Source organism: Eschscholzia californica, unplaced genomic scaffold (assembly GCF_041429995.1).
Source record: "Eschscholzia californica isolate CP2 unplaced genomic scaffold, dmEscCali1.0.p SCAF_4, whole genome shotgun sequence".
In the NCBI taxonomy this organism is placed as follows: domain Eukaryota; kingdom Viridiplantae; phylum Streptophyta; class Magnoliopsida; order Ranunculales; family Papaveraceae; genus Eschscholzia; species Eschscholzia californica.
The window spans coordinates 16,197,411-16,215,203 of NW_028238461.1; the positions used below are offsets into that span (position 1 = coordinate 16,197,411).

The 17,793-nt window shown below is 34.9% G+C and overlaps 3 protein-coding genes across 3 annotated transcripts; 1 reads left to right on the plus strand and 2 right to left on the minus strand.

Annotated features, from left to right (window-relative positions):
- Positions 1-751: 751 nt before the first annotated feature.
- Positions 752-3,492, minus strand: LOC147543196 (protein LYK5-like). The gene has a single exon (XM_086633841.1). It carries the CDS (start codon positions 3,099-3,101, stop codon positions 972-974), a length of 2,130 nt encoding a protein of 709 aa, XP_086489967.1. The 5' UTR covers positions 3,102-3,492; the 3' UTR covers positions 752-971.
- Positions 3,493-9,332: 5,840 nt separating this feature from the next.
- Positions 9,333-10,502, plus strand: LOC147543197 (expansin-A23-like). Its single transcript, XM_086633843.1, has 2 exons — positions 9,333-9,548; positions 9,799-10,502. The coding sequence occupies exons 1-2, from the start codon at positions 9,395-9,397 to the stop codon at positions 10,404-10,406; spliced, it is 762 nt and encodes a 253-aa protein (XP_086489969.1). The 5' UTR covers positions 9,333-9,394; the 3' UTR covers positions 10,407-10,502.
- Positions 10,503-10,800: 298 nt separating this feature from the next.
- On the minus strand, positions 10,801-16,278 carry BGLU40 (beta glucosidase 40). Its single transcript, XM_086633842.1, has 13 exons — positions 15,741-16,278; positions 14,722-14,788; positions 14,027-14,085; positions 13,740-13,815; positions 13,540-13,611; positions 13,303-13,390; positions 12,966-13,221; positions 12,471-12,586; positions 12,161-12,384; positions 12,024-12,055; positions 11,765-11,867; positions 11,572-11,680; positions 10,801-11,081 (listed from the first exon to the last, which is right to left on the minus strand). The coding sequence occupies exons 1-13, from the start codon at positions 15,891-15,893 to the stop codon at positions 10,907-10,909; spliced, it is 1,530 nt and encodes a 509-aa protein (XP_086489968.1). The 5' UTR covers positions 15,894-16,278; the 3' UTR covers positions 10,801-10,906.
- Positions 16,279-17,793: the final 1,515 nt, after the last annotated feature.

The following is a 17,793-nucleotide window of genomic DNA, read 5'->3' on the forward strand; positions in this document are numbered from 1 at the left end:
GAGCTCGAAATATGTTTTGAAAGAAGTCCAGAAGCCAGTCCCATCCTTTACTAGTACAGTAGTACCTCCTTCGTGCATGTAAATAGTAAGTTCAACAGTAAACCCCATAACCTTGTTAACTCTAGGAAGAACAACACAACTGTTACTACTTGTTTTTCTAACCGCACTCTATCTCAACGTAACATCAATGTATCTCGCTTAATTATCAATCAATAGATGTTATGTTTGGTTAAAAAAAATCATCGTCTTATTATTCATTTCTCACTAACCGAACCACGTAAATTTTTTGTTCTTTGTGGGATTGTTTGCTTTCATTATTAATTTTCTTGGTTTGTTTGTTCTTTGTCGTAACATAAACATTAGTGTATTGGACAGGTTGAGTTTAGATGAAACCAATACACTAATGTTTATGTTACCCATGATTTTTCGGTTGATTAATTGTTCCACATGATTTCTTGATCAATCAATTGAATGTAGCCAATCTTTTTGGTTTAGTTGGAAAGCCACCAAATTTATCTAAATCGGAGACATTAGGCGATGGAAACCAACAAACCACTAACACGTTTACTGTCAATCTCTCTTTGATTTTGCCTGAAAACACTTTATTTTCGGCTTCATTGCTTCATTCCATCCATGTGTTGCTATTTCTAAGACGAGATTTCAAACTACTTTAGCCTGAGTGATTGACATGGCAAATCCAAGAACCGCCTGCCTAGCTTATTTCTTTACAAATTTGAAGTATGAGAAGTCAGACACTATAAAGGGTTTCTTTGAAGAGTTCCAATCAAGATATTGAAGAGTTCACATACAACTGAACTTTGTATCGCTACACCTGAAGACATTACTCTAACAGACTGAGAGGGAGAGGGAGAGGGAGAGGGAGAGGGAGAGGGAGAGAGTTACAATCAAGATATTGAAGAGTTCCCACTGTTCTAAGCAATTGGGGGATTCATTAGCTTTCAGTGAAGTCACTAGACTGAAGGATCCCAATCCAAAGAAGATGAAAGAATCTTTGACATAGACATAAAAACATGGAGCATATTCGGACGACGATTCAGATCTGAGGAGACACATTCCATAGCTAATTGAGCCATGGAAAAGACCAACTCCAATGGGTACTCCTTTCCAAGTGATGGATCAATAAACTCTGTCAATCTTTCTCTCACATTCTCTCCTTGGAGCAAAATCTTTATTGAGTCACACAACAATACTTCTTTTCTTGTCCTCCCATCGTTCGAGACAGATTTAGACACGGCTTCTCTCCCGGATAAAAGCTCCAAAATCACCACTCCAAATGCAAAAACATCCAATTTTGTGGTAATCACCCCATTCTCAAGATACTCTGGAGCCATATATCCTTGTGTTCCAACTACATGCCTTGTCATTTGCATATGCATTTTTTCTCCTTGTCCTCCATCTTCTTCTTCTTCTAGTCCTTGATCTTGATATTGATCTTGAAGGTTGTCAACTATTAGACTTCTTGCAACACCAAAATTTGCAATTTTTGCTTTCAAGTTGCCGTCTAGAAGGATATTACTACTCTTCAAATCCTTGTGTATATAAGGTGGATTGGCATCGTTGTGAAGGTAATTCAATCCATCCGCTATTTCATAAGCGATTTTAACTCTTTGATTCCATCCAAGACTTGGGTATTTCTTGCTTTGATCATGAGAATGAAGCCAATCACTAAGAGACCCATTTTCTGCAAACTCATAAACTAGATATGTATTACCTTCATGTAAACAAAAACCAGATAGCTTAATCACATTCGAATGGTTGATCTGTTTTAGTATATTGATTTCGCTTGAAACGTCGCCTTTCATCCTCTTTATAGCAGCGTTATCACCATTAATCAAACCCCGAAAAACTGTTCCTTTGATTCTATTTTCTTCGGCGAAATACCCACTAGCCTTCTGCAACTCTTCAAACTTGTATAGAATCAATGAATCCATAGCATATCTAGCATTATCGGGGGTTACCGACACGGAAGAGTACTTGTTTTCATTATGAATTTCCTTCTTGGTTATGTAGTCAGAGGAAGAATCACTAGTATGAACTACCCCAGCCTTCTTAATTAGTACTTCTTGGTTTGCCTTTTCTCTTGTCTTTCCTTGATGATCATTAGAATCATTAGAACCACGACGACGATAACACAAGAACCAAACCAGAAATCCACACAGAACAATAACAAGTAAAACACCTATCCCAATTCCAATTCCTAAACCAACCCATTTCTTTGAAGACTTACTTGGTTCAAGAGGAGTTTGGGTGGGTGGAACACCGCCCGTCCCGGACGGTGGAGGAGAGATTGAACCACCACCACCACCACCACCTTGGATGATTTTCGGTTCCGCTTTAACCGGAACCAAGATCGTCGTGAAAGGGTAAATATTTTCACCGGGCGATAACTTATTAGCTTCGAAAATGCTCTGTTCATCAGCACCAACACCACTCCAAGTTTTAGCTATGGTAGGAATATCATCTCTCCATTTAACCATATAAGAAATCAAGAATTTGAAACCAGAAGCAACTTGTTTAGTACTAGTACAAGCACATCTAAGTGGTACTACAAGTTCCATACCAGGTAACAATTTTCGACTTTCATGATTAGGATTTTGACTCATCATAGCTTGACAAGTTGATAAACCTTGATAAGTATTATTAGCAACACTAAAATAAGTTTCAGTACTTGATTTCAATGTGTAAGAACTGTTATGTTGGTAATAAGAATTCTTTCTAGTAGTAATTGATGAACAAGAACAATTAACAGGAACAATAACAATGGTGTTAAATGGGATTTTTTCGATATCTGTTATGTTGTTAAGTTTGGCAATTTCTAATGGGTTTGAGCCTAATAGATAACCAATATCAGTTGGGGAATCATAAGGTGGTTGAGCTCTGAAAGTGAGATAAGAAATACAAGATCTTTGATCAGTTTTGTTGCAGAGAAACCCATTTGTGATGTTTGAAACTTGTGGGTTGTAACAATCTGATTGTTTGTTGTTGATGTAAGTTTGTTGGGCATCTGATCTTGTTGGGTAATTTGAAGATGATAAAATTATTAAGAACAAGCAAGAGAAGAGGAAGGAGAAGGAATCCATGGATGAATGAAACCTCTGTTTTTCTCTCTCTCTATCTATCTATCTTTCTCTGTTTCTCTCTCACTAGATCTGGTTTGGGTTTGGGGAGGTGATGGAATAAATTGCAGAGAGGAGGGCAAAAGGGTTTGAATTATTGGGGAGATAAGTCAAAGTCGTCAGTCTTCGTCTGGTTTCTTGTATGACTTTGGCTCCTTCAATCAGGGTTACTTTTTCTTGGGTTAATTTTAATTTGGTCCCTTAAAAGTTGATCAGCTCAACAAAATAGCCCTGTAAAAATTACGATCTATTTTGGCCTCCAAGACTAAGATTTCGACAATTAAGTTTAACTTCTATGTTGTCTTTCTTTCTTTACTCTTCCTTTCAAATATATAGCCTCCCACATTCTTCTGTTCTTCAACTGATCGGAAAGTGAAATGCTGACGGTGGTCGGTTAACTAGCTATTACTGATGATTCACGTTCTATAACTTCTCTCTTCTTTCTCCCTCTCACTCTTGATCTCTCTTCATCTCACTCTCTCTGGTCCAGGATTGATAGTTCATTGTAGTTGCAACGAGGTTGTTCCAAGCTTTATACAAGAAAATTATGAACCTTTGAACTCACAAGTAAAATTACACAAAACTTAATTGTGTTGCCAAATATGATTAAACCATCAACAATAATGAATTATTAGGAAATATACTAGTAGTGAATGACAGAATTCCATACGAAAAGCACAAAATTCGTAAAAAAAAAAAAAAAAAAAAAAGCATTAAAAGTGGGTGTCGCGTTTCAGAATACTTACTGGAGAAAGAAAAAATAATGCATTTAAAACCTTGATTTTACCTAATATGAATTTTTCAATTCAAAGACCCTAGATTTTAATCTATTTTGATAAGGTAACTAACACAGATCAATTTTTTTAATTATCTAATCGATTCAATTTGTCAAAAGGAACTTCCAGGTCTTCAAAAATTAAATCTAAGGTTAACAAAATAGATTGTCTAATTTGATTGGTTGATCATTTCAGGAACTTCACCTCTGCCAAGGTAAGGCTCCAACGTATGTATTTAAGATTTTCCTTTAAAGTTACAACTACTAGATGAGGTTTTCTTGAAGTGTATGTCATTTTTTTATCTTTCTTTAATTTTAGTATTAAATATAGAGATTTTCGTAAATCTGAAAAGAAGAGAGAGAGAGGAACAAAGAAGGGAGAAGGAGGGGAACAAAGCAGAGTGAGAAAGGGAATCGTTGGCGATGGTCGGTCGACCACCATCTACGATTCACTTTTAGACTGGTTGAAAAGGGGAAGGATAAGGGAGGGTAATTACTTAGAAAGAAGGAGTAAAAAAGAAAGAAAAGTAGAATATAAAATAACTGACAGAATTTTAGTTTAGAGGACCTAAATGAAAACTAGTTTTTTTAATGGGTTATTTGGTGGGATAAATACAGTAGAGGGCAAAATTGATTCAACCTTTTTCTTCCTTTTGTTTTGTTGAAACCTTTTCTTTTTTAGAAGTTCTATTCATCCCTCCATTTTGGTCCCTCCTTCAGCCCTCCGCCGATGTGGCGACATATAACTAGAGTATATTTTCTCACAATTCTTTCTCTAATTACTCCACACTCAAGTGATATGTTGCCACATCGGTCGAGGGACCAAAATGGAAGGAGAAATAGAATTTTTGTTTTTTTCCTAGGGCCCATTGTTTTTGTTTTTTTTTTTAAAAGAGGGCCCATTTATTTATGATGAAGAAGATACAGACCTTCTGCTTTCACATCGTTTAAGAATAATCAATTTATAGAACAAATCTTTTGAAACTATTCAATCTTGGTTGTTTTAAAATTTATAAGTCCAACTCTACTGGTTGAATTTTTTTTGTTTTATTTTATAGTGTGTTTGGACAACAAATTCATAATTATTTGAAATTTTTATTTGAAAAAAAAATACTTTTGAAAAAGAAATGTTTTGTTAAACAAACTTGTTCTGCAAAACTCATTTTCTCAACTATTTCTGTAAGAAACAAAAATGTCTTGTAAAAGCTCAATATCAGAGCCGGCCTAAGTATTTTGGAGGTCCCAAGCGAAGTTAAAATGGGGGCCTATGTAAGACAAGTTAGAAAAATTAAATTTTAGTAATGTTTATAGGTGGATTTGAACTCTTAACCTATTGCATGCATTCTCAACCCTTACCAATTGAACTACAACTTCATTCTTGTTAAAAGTATGGTAAGAATATAAATACTATTTGGGCGCTGACATACAAAATATCGAATGGAGAGGCCCTTCAATAAATTGGGGTCCAAAACGGCCGCTTTGGTCGCTTTGGACCCGGGCCGCCCTTGCTCAATATCTATCAATGGCTATTTTTTTTACCAACGTACCAAACAAAACAAAAAAATAAGGAGTAGAGATTGGGGTGAGTCCAGTCATCATCGTTTACTTCCTCAAGTCCTAAACCCCATCAAACGTGTTTCTCACACTACAATTAAAAATTCGGACCAAGTCAGAGCAACATTTATTAGGAAGATTCGAGTCGTCTTAATTGACTCCTATGATTTGTTTGAGTACTTTTTGTTATCTCATCTTATAGTGCTCATTGTTAGTACTAAAAGTTTGCGGAAACTATCGAACCTATCATATAGATTGATCCGACTATGAAAATTAATCGAAAAGTTACGCCAAAATTAAATATGCAAATAGAATTAACGAGGTTGGACTTAAAGCCTACGTCCTCGGACGAACAAGAAAACTTTATTTAAGGATAGATGAAGACGACTTACACAACCCGCAAGTTCGTCCCAAGACGGTACCGTATAGAAATTTAACCTTCTATACTTGATCTTCGACGACCGAGAAATTAAACACCGCTAAAAGACAATGAATAAAATTTCTCTCACAATTGCTCTCTCTCTCTAGCTCTCAATTGAATTGTTGTATTGAGTTGTTGTTTGTGTTGTGTTGTGTGTTTACAAAGCACTCAACCCTCGTATATATATATATATATATATATATATATATATATATATATATATATATATATATATATATATATATATATGCATCCACCCACCATAACATAGGAATTAGAAACTCAAATTGGTATATGCACCCACCAACCATAACTTGGGAATTAGAAACTCAAATTGAAACCGCCTCTCAATTGAACTAAATTGAAAACAGCCTCTTGTCATTAGACACTCAAATTGAAACCGCCTTTCAATTGAACTCAATTTTTTTTTTTTTTTTTTTTTGAGGAAAGTAATACCATTAACATAAAAACGTTACATAGTTCACCCTATCAACAAGTGAAAGGGGTCAAAATGTAAATAAATCTAACCATAGTACTTAAACCGAAGTCTTCAAACTCAAGGCGTTGACGAGTCAGCGGCCAAGTTGTGTGCCAACGTGTTGTACTCACGAGGGCAGTAGGCAAGAGTTACGTGCAGTTGACGCGTGCGCTCCCGTATGTCGTTGCTTTCATCAAGTAATCTCCATGGGATAATAGGATCTTCGGCTGAGATTAATTCTAGTAAAACCTTAGAATCACCCTCAACGATATAAAAGCCTTCTCTCCTGTCTTCCATCATCTCTACTGCCGACCGGAGCCTTAGAAACTCGCTATGCAGAGGCGAAATCGGCGAGAACAGATCTGTTCTAATCTCGGTAATAATTCCGTTCTCGTCTCTTGCCACTGTTGCGCATGCTGCTCTTGTGTCCTCCACCGACGGGAATCAATTGAACTCAATTGAAAACCGCCTCTTGTGGAAAAACGGCCTCTCACACCATGGGATGCTTCTTTTAATTTTCATTTATACATTTATTTTTTGCAATACAAAAAAAGAAATTTGTACATATGTTTCAATTTTAGTCCTTTGTATCGGAAAACAATATATCCCATGAAATAGTTGATTTTCAAAGAAATAAACAAAGTTTCTTTGTTTACTTTTATTTTATAGATGGTGTGCTCATCTTATATGATAAAACAGTTTGCTAGATTATAAGATAGATAATTCAGTTGTAAATTTTTCGTTTGGAGTTTGATAAAGATCAAATCTAATGTAGAAACTTTTTTAGGATACAAGTTCTAACTCTTTAAGTAACTTTCAAAATAATTAAAGGTTGTTTAAGTCATTTAATTTTGTGAGAGAAGAAAGGAGAAACAATTACAAAAACAATCTATTTCCAACAATTACAACTCTTCTCTCTACCACCCAAAGTTTCTTTGTTTACTTTTATTTTATAGATGGTGTGCTCATCTTATATGATAAAACAGTTTGATAGATTATAAGATAGATAATTCAGTTGTAAATTTTTCGTTTGGAGTTTGATAAAGATCAAATCTAATGTAGAAACTTTTTTAGGATACAAGTTCTAACTCTTTAAGTAACTTTCAAAATAATTAAAGGTTGTTTAAGTCATTTAATTTTGTGAGAGAAGAAAGGAGAAACAATTACAAAAACAATCTATTTCCAACAATTACAACTCTTCTCTCTACCACCCAATCCATCATCCCACGTTTTTCTCTATTTATATTAGAGGTAGGTTTTTCAACTTTTTTTTTTTTTTTGAATTGGTAAGCGTGTGCCTCGAACCTTTGACCTCTAAGTTGGAAGACTTACCTCTTACCACTTGAGCCAAGGGTTGTTGGCTAGGTTTTTCAACTTAGTTGTAATTTATATTCATTTTTTTAATTCTGCGGAGGTCTTAGCCTAAGAGGAGATCTACCGCGTCATACGGGTGCGATAGAAACCTAGTTAAGTTAATACCTTAACAAAGTTTATATGCCCATCCTTAAACCCAATTCATCTTAATCAGTTCAAACCCAATCTAGAATTATTTTCCCTATCTAATGACAAAATTCAAATCTCGAAATGCTATTTGACCCGAAAATGAGGGTTGACTACATCTGGAAAACTCATGTGGTCGGCTTCCTTTGGTCCGGTCATTTGGAGAGAAACACTCTGGATCGATAGAAGTCGGTTACATCATATTTCAGGTTGTGGCGACCCTTATTTTCGAGCCAATAGCATTTCTGGTCTAATTTTGCCTTTAACCTCCACAGCTACATTCATTCTGCCATCCCTAATCATAACACTGTTTTAATTTCTCATAGTTGCCCCCTGTTCTATTTCTAATTGTTAGTTTCTATTCCTTCCGGGTTTTGTTTATTTATTTCAGGTTCATTTTTTCAGTTGTTACTTTATATCTGATCATTGGTAAGTTAGTCTTAACTATGGTGAACTTTAATTTATTTCTTTTATTCTAATGAAGTGTTTGTAGAGTGATTGGTTAGAGTTAAGTTGTTGGATCATACTATACTCTGGTAACTAAATTTGTGGATTCGAACTGAATTTAGTTCACAAAATAACTACATTAATTTCAACTCAAGAACTTTCTCTGAATTACTGGAGTTGCATTCAGTGGGACAAAGGCTTTCGTAAACTAAAATTGATCCACCCCATAGATTTCAAAGGCACTGAGACTACTAATAGAATGAGGTGGTCAAGCAGAACTTGCTTGGTCTACTCAAGTGGACCACATTTTCGCCCAACCCCTAAAAGGGGTAAAATAGAAAAGGAAGAATCATCTCCCTCGTTAACCGCCACTATCACCTAATAAAGATATACATTCTTTCTTTTCAATATAGATAAACATTTGAAGTTAATACTGAACATTTAAACTTTAACTTGTTAATAAATAGAAAAACAGAAGTATTTGACTAAACATATGCCCTTAAGCCACGTGTTAAGAGAAACCTAAATTATAACTTCCATATTTCTTTGTTATTGGCCAAGTGGATGTTTATGTTATTAATGTTGTTGTTTTGTACTTAAGTACATCATAAGAGATTAAATTTTATTGGCCAAGTGGATGTTTATAGCTTTTAAGGAGCCAAACTCGAGCAGCTCCTTAAAAGCTCTACTCGAGTACACTCCTATCGGTAACCACTACTATCACCTAATAAAGATATAAATTCTTCTTTTCAAAAATTGATAAACATTTGAAGTCAAATAATAAATATTCAAACTTTGACTTGTTAATAAATAGAAAAGAGAAGTATTTGACATAACATATACAGGAAAGCCACATGTTAAGAGAAACCTAAGTTATAACTTCTATATTTCGTTGTTATTGACCAAGTGGATTTTTATGTTATTAATGTTGTTGTTTTGTACTTAATTACATCATAAGAGAGTAAATGTTGTTAGTAAATATGTTGGTCAATATTTTTGTTTTGTTAGTCTATAAATAGTGTACCATTACTATGAAACATTTCACAAATACATTTTCATAATTGGTCAAATTAAGTAATCAAATGGGTAGTTCTATGTACTTGGTGAGAGTCATAGCCATGACTGTGGCTTCTTTGGTGGCAATGGCAATGGCAGATGCCTTGGAAGACAATTACAATGGTTGGGAGAAGGCAACTGCAACATTTTATGGTGACATGACCGGCGCTGAAACTATGCGTAACTTTTTATTCTCCTTTCTCTATTATTTTTTTGTCATTTTTTATAATATTTCAAATGCATATTCAACCTATCAAATGGTAGTGGTATATGGTTGTAGACTTGTTTACTCGTTATATATCTGACTCGTCTGGATTATTTTGAGTTCATTTGAACCACAATATATTGAGACGGGTCAGATTCAGACAACGGAAAGAAATTATGAACCAACTAACTATTCTTTCTTTCTTTTTTTGATTCATACCTGCAGAGGGGGCTTGTGGTTATGGAGATCTATTTGAACAAGGATATGGCTTAGAAACAGCAGCATTAAGTACAGTTCTCTTCAACGACGGGTTCACTTGTGGCGCGTGCTACCAACTCGTTTGCCGTGATTCAAAATGGTGCCTACCGGGCTCTATTCGTATAACTGCAACAAACTTTTGCCCACCAAATTATACAAAAACTCAAGATATTTGGTGCAACCCACCTCAAAAACATTTCGATTTATCACAACCGATGTTCCGAAAAATAGCTATATATGAAGCTGGTGTAGTCCCAGTTTATTATAGAAGAGTTCTTTGTCAAAAAAAAGGAGGAATCAAATTTGATATGAGAGGGACTACTTATTGGATGTGGGTTTTGATTTATAATGTTGGTGGTGTTGGGGATGTGACTAGTGTTAAGATAAAAGGTTCAAATACAGATTGGATACAAATGAGTAAAAGTTGGGGACAAAATTGGCATGTTACTACTCATTTAGATGGACAAAGTTTGTCTTTTCAGGTTACTACTAGTGATGGAAAGATGGTTCAGTCTGATAATGTTGCAGATTCTAATTGGAAATATGGTAGAAGCTATGAAGGTGGCCAATTTTAGAGAGAGGGAGAGATTAGTATGATCTTGTGTTTGAGTGCAAATTTATGAATTCATATACTAATTGGAATGACATTCTTGGACTGGCTTTGTTGGGAATTATGTTTGTCTATTTGTTAAGTTTCTGAGCACCTAACTCAAAACCTATTGACAATCAGCCGAAATAACCTATATGTTATTTTAATGGTTATAGAAGCACTCTTCATTAATGTGAGACGATTCTTATACATTACACACTCTTTCATGTGTGGTGTTCTTTTGAGCAAGTGTCTTTCTTGAGGTGTTGCATGCGCGACAATTAGAACTATCACGATTCACGCGTGTGCTCAGCTCTAATGCCATGTTAAGTTTGTAGACATTCAACTCAAAACTACATAACCATTATTATGACACGATCTTTTTTTTTTGAAGAATCAAATCATTATATTTATTAAGAAATCGTCATGTATAGAATTCAACTATGTAAATGGGACAATTGATGAATTGAATATTCATCAAGATTTTCAAGTAGAGTTCAAGAAATTCTTGAACCACTTAACAGAATCCTTGGGATATCTCTTGAGCTTGTCTTTGTAATCAACAAAGTAGAGACCAAATCTAGAAGTATAACCTGCTGCCCACTCCCAATTATCCAATAGAGACCATACAAAATATCCTTTCACATTGCACCCATCTTCCCTGCATTCATCAAAATATTTCCATCTTAGCTTCTTCTTTATTATCCTCACACTATGCAAATAATTGGTCTAGTCGATAAATAGATAGATTGTGTAAATCTTTATGGTGAGAAGTTTGAATCGTAGTTTTCGAACTCTCCATGCAAGCTTAGCAAGTCAATTTATCATATTTGCACTTCTTAACTAAGGTGATAATTGTTTTTCCCCGTTGTCTGAATCTAACTCATCTCAATCTGAATAGTCTGACTAAAATGGACCCGAAATCAACTCATTTTTGTCATTCAGACGAGTCCAACAAAAACAAACATTTTATACTCTAACTCGAGTCAACTCAGACCTTGAGCCAGATTTCACATCTGATGTAGAACAAAACAATGGAAGAGTGAACTTTAGTCCGCGGAAGACTAGTAAAGTGATGCTTGGTGTAGGTTAAATCAAATTTGTACCATAACCAACATTTGCTAACATGAAAGCTATTTTGAGTTACTTACTTGATAGAAGCTAGCAAACTTGAGAGATAGTCATGGTGGTATTTGATCCTCTTCTCATCTTTCAGAGCATCTTTGATGGATGTAAATGGGTTGTTAGAATCATCCATCCCTGTTATAAACAAACCGATTAACATTTGATAAATGTATGTATTTGGTATGGTTCGGAAAAAGGAGACAGATCAAAACTTTTTACCATTTTCAGTAATGTAAACTGGAGGATTCCCATACTTTACTTTGACGTAATTCATTAAGCTTCTGATTCCATCGGGTACAATGTACAACCATATTGATGATGCCTGCACCAATTTCGACATTGATGCATCAACTTAGACTATATATATAATCGAAAAAATGTGGTATAATGCGTAAAACGTATATGGTCACATTCTAACAACTCCCTTAGGCCTTAAGGCTACCAAAATGTCAGGGTCGGCTGATACTAGATTACTCACCCTGTCTCCTATCGCTTTCAAACCTTTGAAGGCTGAAAACAAAACAAAAATAATTTGATTAGAGAAATCTTTATCGTACTTTGTTAGAACATGCTTCATGAACTTGAAGTTAAGGATGAAAAAATGGAGAAACTTACGAAGTGTAATAGCACCAGAGTCAGCTATTGTATCATTTAATAGAGTACCGATTAAGTTCGTTGAGTTGTTCTTAGCATAATATGTGGTATAATGATTTATTCCAACAAAATCTAGTGATCCCTTAACCAGAGCAGATTCATCTTTCGAGAACTTTGGTAATCTACTTCCAACTCTTTCTCTCATTGAGCTTGGGTAGTCTCCGAAGAATAATGGATCCATAAACCTATATGTAAAGGTTCAGTTCATGTTTTATGTTTGATAACTCAATCAAAATATTCTAATGTAGATGAATAACAACAAAGAGGTTACCATCCGAATTGAAACTCTTGGGCGCGAAGTGTTGCTTTTAGGTCGTCGCTAGAGTTTGTTGCTGGTTCGTACCACATAACATCGAACGCTATTCCTACTATTCCATGTTGTTTGGACTGCAAATATATACCATCATTAGTACATATTATTCATAAGATGATCCTCCTATTTTTTGAGGGAACTATTCCAGTTATTATCAAATGGAGTTGTAGGGAATGTTTATGCAGTCCTTTTGTGTTTTGTCATCCCGCTTTGGACCAGACTGGGCCGACTACCAAAGGGCTAGGAATCAAGTTCGGAAACTTTTAAGCAGGCAATCAGAGTTATGAACCCAATTTCCATATGCAATAGCAAGTTAAACGGTGTTGAGCTTTAAAACTTCGCTAGTGCCCTTAAAACAAACTTCGGCTGGCAAACTTGACTAGTGAAATGTTACCAAAGTAGCACTAGTCTGATTCGTAATGGAAAATATTTCCGTTGACAAAGCTAAGTTACCTTATATTTTCTTCTATAAATGTTTGAAACGGTTGCGTGACTGAGGAGAACATGGTGGCCAACAATGTAAGGTTCAGTAGCTGAATTTCCGGCACGACAGAAGAGATGAAGAAGGATGGAACACCGTCCCGGTGCTTGAAGACCAACATCATAGCCTTGAATTGCAAATGTATGAGGCTCATTGAAGGTCATCCAGTACTTCACTCTATCGCCAAAATTCTTAAAACAAGTCTCGGCGAAAACTGCGAAATCGTTTCTGTAAATACAAAAACTTAAGTTAGTCATATTTAGCTCAACAAGTAATGAGTTGGGAAAAGTTTTCGAGTACTAAAATTACATAATCTGGGGGCTGGTCCAACCACCATATCTGTCTTCTATGGCTTGTGGAAGATCCCAATGATAAAGAGTCACATACGGCTCAATTCCTGCCAAATAGAGAACAAATAAGCCCAAAGGTGAACCCTATATATCTAGTAAATTGAAAACTCGATGTTTACGACTAGTTTCTTGCGAGAATCGTGTCCTGTAAGTAAGTAGTACTTTTTTTTTTATGAGAGAAGTAAGTAGTACTTACCATTGGCTAGTAAAGCATTGATGAAATTATTGTAGTGGTCTATTCCTGCCTGGTTTATTTCCCCACTTCCATCTAAAAAAATTCATTAGAAAATATCATGTCTGAAATCATTCTAAATTTATTGACAAACAATTAAATAGATAAATTTGAAAAAATTAACATTTAAAATTAATTTTTGAAGTCTTTCTTTGCGTTCTTACTTGGGAAAATCCTTGACCATGCTATAGAAAATCGATAAGCATCCATTCCCATGTCTTTCATTAGTTTTATATCGTTCTGCATTGAATTAAACACAAATAAGAATAATAGTCGAACCACTTCCTAACAATATCTCTTGGGGATTACTCAAAAGATTCACGAAAACAATTTTTTTATCCTAAAACTTGTGATTATCAATGAATAACATAGCAAATAAAAAAACTTGTGATCAATTACAGGTACAAAAATAAATTATGAAGGGAGATGTAGAAATGCAAAGAGGTCTCACGGGGTAAAGGTGATAATGATCCACAGCAACATCTGCATTGCTAAAATCCGCTACTTTAGCTGCGAAAAAGAGTAAATCAATTAATTAGGATCATTTCCCTAACCTTATACTTTAACTTTATTTTCAAATAAAGAAAATAAAAACCAATGTTCATACTTGGTTATCAAAAATTGTTACTTCACGTCTAAACGTGGGTAGCCCGAAGGGGTTGCTTTGGCTCCAACATATTGAGAGATGAAGCTGAAATTTTTCATATTTTCTATTTTCTGTGTTTTTTCTTTTTACAATAAACAACACTACTTTCTTCATAAAAAAAAAACACTACTTTTAGCGGAGGTTAGGCCCCCGAGACACTTGGGCAGGCACTTCATCTAATAAATTGAAGTGAGCAAACAAGTAGTGTATATCTTTACAATTAGTTGTGTTAACTCTAAGAAGTTACCTGCATAGTCGTACAATTCATTTACATTTGTTGAATTTAAGGGACAACCCTGTATGAATCACCCCATTTGAAGGACTCTTTAGTGCAAATCTTATACTAAGTAGTTCGGACTAGTCAATCAACCTGAATAACTTGGGGAACAATTCGAGCCCGTGAGGCCGTGATAGTTAAGTTAATTCGAAACAAGTTGTTTAAATTTAATTAGAATTATCCAAGTAAAATAAAAACGTATATATGTGAATAGAATAATTACCAAAGGAATGGGCAAAAGTGTCCCAAACAGTATGTCCCCGTCCATCTTCTTTTACTGCTCCTTCGTACTGTCAAAATATCATGAAAAGTTAAAATTACTAGCTAGAGAGACCCACCCACTTCCCAAAAACCTAAAATTTATGAAACCTATTGATTGAAGAACGTGAACCTCTTTCACCATTAGGACTGTTTTTCCTACTATGCCGGACCAGGGGATTAATCTACACATTAGGGTTTTATACCTAGCTGGCAGCTGAGCTGGCAAAACCAAAATAACATCTTTTTTAACCTTAGAGATGTTTGGGTTATCTAAACAAGGACAGTGAATTCATATATGAGGAAGACTATTGTATTTGTCTCCATTAGGGTACGAACATGTGTTGATGTCCACAACTTTGAGTACGGCTCGGTGTCCGTTAGTGGAACTCTTCGGCATCCATTAAAAGCATACCGACTATTTATACAAAAATAATCTAAATGTACAGAACTTAAAACTAAGACGAACTATTCATTTCAATTGCAATCAATAAAGTAGTTGATTTTAATGGCTCCAATGTAATAAAATAGTTGATTAAAGTTCATCACATTCAATATCATAATTAATTATAACCATTTGTTTTCAACAAAGTAGTTAAGTTGTTTATACCCATTCAAAAGTAGTTTGATAAGACAATCACACCATGATGAAAATATGTTACTTTCAACAACTGCTTTGTCACTTGATTGTATAGTTGACGTGGCGTAGTAAAAATATCAGTTTTATCACCACACGTGATCTAATGCCACTTAGACACAATGAGTTGGCAACTTCTATTGCTTATGTAATAAAACTTTGGTTCCTCAAACCAGGATATTACTCAGTACTGCCTCAGCAGCTAAGAAATTAAGAATAAAAAAAACTCAATTTTTTAAGGAAACTAAACGGATTTGTAGCCTAATCAAGAGTAAACCTAAACTATATGTTCATAATGAAACAACAAAAATTCAGAAGAGAGAATATGAAGATTGATAAAAACCCACCTGGTAAGCTGAAGAAGCAGTCCCAAAAACAAACCCTTTTGGAAATTTGGCTCTGTTGATATCTTCTAAATCACTCTGTAATGATAAACATCTTTGAATATCAAACCCAACCACAACTAGTAAGCCCAAAATAAAGCCTACCCTCACCAACATTTTCTATCCAAACAATCTAGAGAGAGAGAAAGAGATGTTTAAAAATTAAGTGCTTGTTAGATTGAATGAGGGTTCAATTCAATTTATAGAAGAAAATAAGCTTCTAGAGAGAGAGAGAGGGAGAGAAAGAGACTGACAGGTGAGAATGCAGTTTGTTGATATTAAGAAGAATGAAGAAGGGAAAAAGTGTGGAAATAAGGAAATGATTATCCACAAATAATAACTTATCTCATTTCACACGTTTTTTCATATTTAGAGTGTTTTATTCCACATTGGAGAGAAGAGAAGGGTTTCTTGATAAAGTAATGTGGATTCCAACAAATATGATGCTTCTATTTATGACTTGTGTTGCTTTAGCCTTTAAAGTAAAGTCAAGTATCATCACATTTATGGTTGAAATTTTATTCTTAAATAAGATTATGTGTGTATCTTGGTCTGACTGATATTGAGGCTAGACTCATGACTATGACCCCCCACTACAAGTGCAACTATTAACACCCCATTAAGGTTAAGTCAAACACTACACTAGGTAGGTGGGTTAGATGGGTTAGATGGGTTAGATGGGTCAGTAATAGGATACGTTACATAAGGAGGATCGAAAATAGGAGATCCGGCGGTCAAGATAAGTTGCAGAATAATATACGTGTGTAACACGTGTATATACGTGACGGATCGAGAAGACGAGATCCGACGATCAAGAAGAGTTCAGAATATTTGAAGATATATTGAAGATATGTGAAGATTTAGTTTCTTATATTCAGAATATCTCTTGTAACTATCTAATGGTAATATTAGATAGATTTTGTATTATTTCCTAGTTTAGTAATTAGGAACTAGGAAACCCTAAACCCTAAGTCATCTATAAATAGGAGAGGGTTCTAAGATTCAAACTCATCGAGTTATGTCTGACCAATGTAACCGATCAACTCCCACATACAATTGTATGTGGTGAATTATTAATAAAGAAGTTGTTCTCCGTGGATGTAGGTCTTGAGTATTCGACCGAACCACGTTAAATTATCGTGTCTTTACTTTAATCTCATATCTCCGATTATTTATGTAATCGTGAATTTAACATGGTATCATGAGCAGGTTTATCAATCTAGCTTCATCGAAATTTTTCGCTTCCGCTATTTCCAATGATTTTCTTTCATTGTGATTCTAACTTTCAACCACATAAATTTTTTTCTAAGATTTACATTAAAAGTTTCATCGGCCTTCAACATCGTGTTAGGGAAGACTTCAATTTATTGGATCCTTATTTCTACTCAAAGGTTAGTCTACATCTTTTCATAATTTTTCAGCTAATTTGTTTACTTTTAGCTTTTGAATTAGACTTGTCCAAATAAGATTTGACCATTGCTTCAACTAAATGGAATAGGTCAGATCCAAACACCATTTTTTTTCGTTTACCTAAAAAAAAAAAAAAAAAAAAAAAAAATATCAATTCTTTTTCAATCAGACTTCTGTAGTCAGATTTCTTTTGTATTTAACTGACTTATAAACCGGGTTGATCCCATACCCACATGCTTGGATTGCGTTTATTAGGACTAGGACTCTAGGAGTAGTTGATTTTAGATACCGAGTTTGACACAAACACATACCCGGTACCTTACACCTGCCCGACCCTACCCCGTGGACCTTTATTCCTCTCGGCACTCTTTCATCTCCATTTGAGATTTATTTTGTTCTTCAGCATGAGAAACCCTAGGGTTTGATTCCTTCCATTTTTCGCCGAGATTTTCTTACCAATCGACTGATTTCATCGATTTGAACCTCATGCTACTAACCACCACCGACTTCCCTTTAGATTTGGTGAAGAGTCGGTCGAATTTCTTCTCGGTTTTGGAGTACCACCGAACACTATCTCTCTAGATTTCTCTGTCGACTACACCAAGAG

Bases quoted from the DNA above. Each gene is read 5' to 3' on its own strand.
- LOC147543197 (XM_086633843.1), top strand. From the start codon at position 9,395: ATGGGTAGTTCTATGTACTTGGTGAGAGTCATAGCCATGACTGTGGCT. The intron at 9,549-9,798 runs GTAACTTTTTAT...TCATACCTGCAG, and splicing joins GACCGGCGCTGAAACTATGC to AGGGGGCTTGTGGTTATGGA.
- BGLU40 (XM_086633842.1), bottom strand. From the start codon at position 15,893: ATGTTGGTGAGGGTAGGCTTTATTTTGGGCTTACTAGTTGTGGTTGGG. The intron at 14,789-15,740 runs GTGGGTTTTTAT...ATATTTTGACAG, and splicing joins CTGCTTCTTCAGCTTACCAG to TACGAAGGAGCAGTAAAAGA. The intron at 13,816-14,026 runs GTGAGACCTCTT...AATTCAATGCAG, and splicing joins ATCATTATCACCTTTACCCC to AACGATATAAAACTAATGAA.
- LOC147543196 (XM_086633841.1), bottom strand. From the start codon at position 3,101: ATGGATTCCTTCTCCTTCCTCTTCTCTTGCTTGTTCTTAATAATTTTA.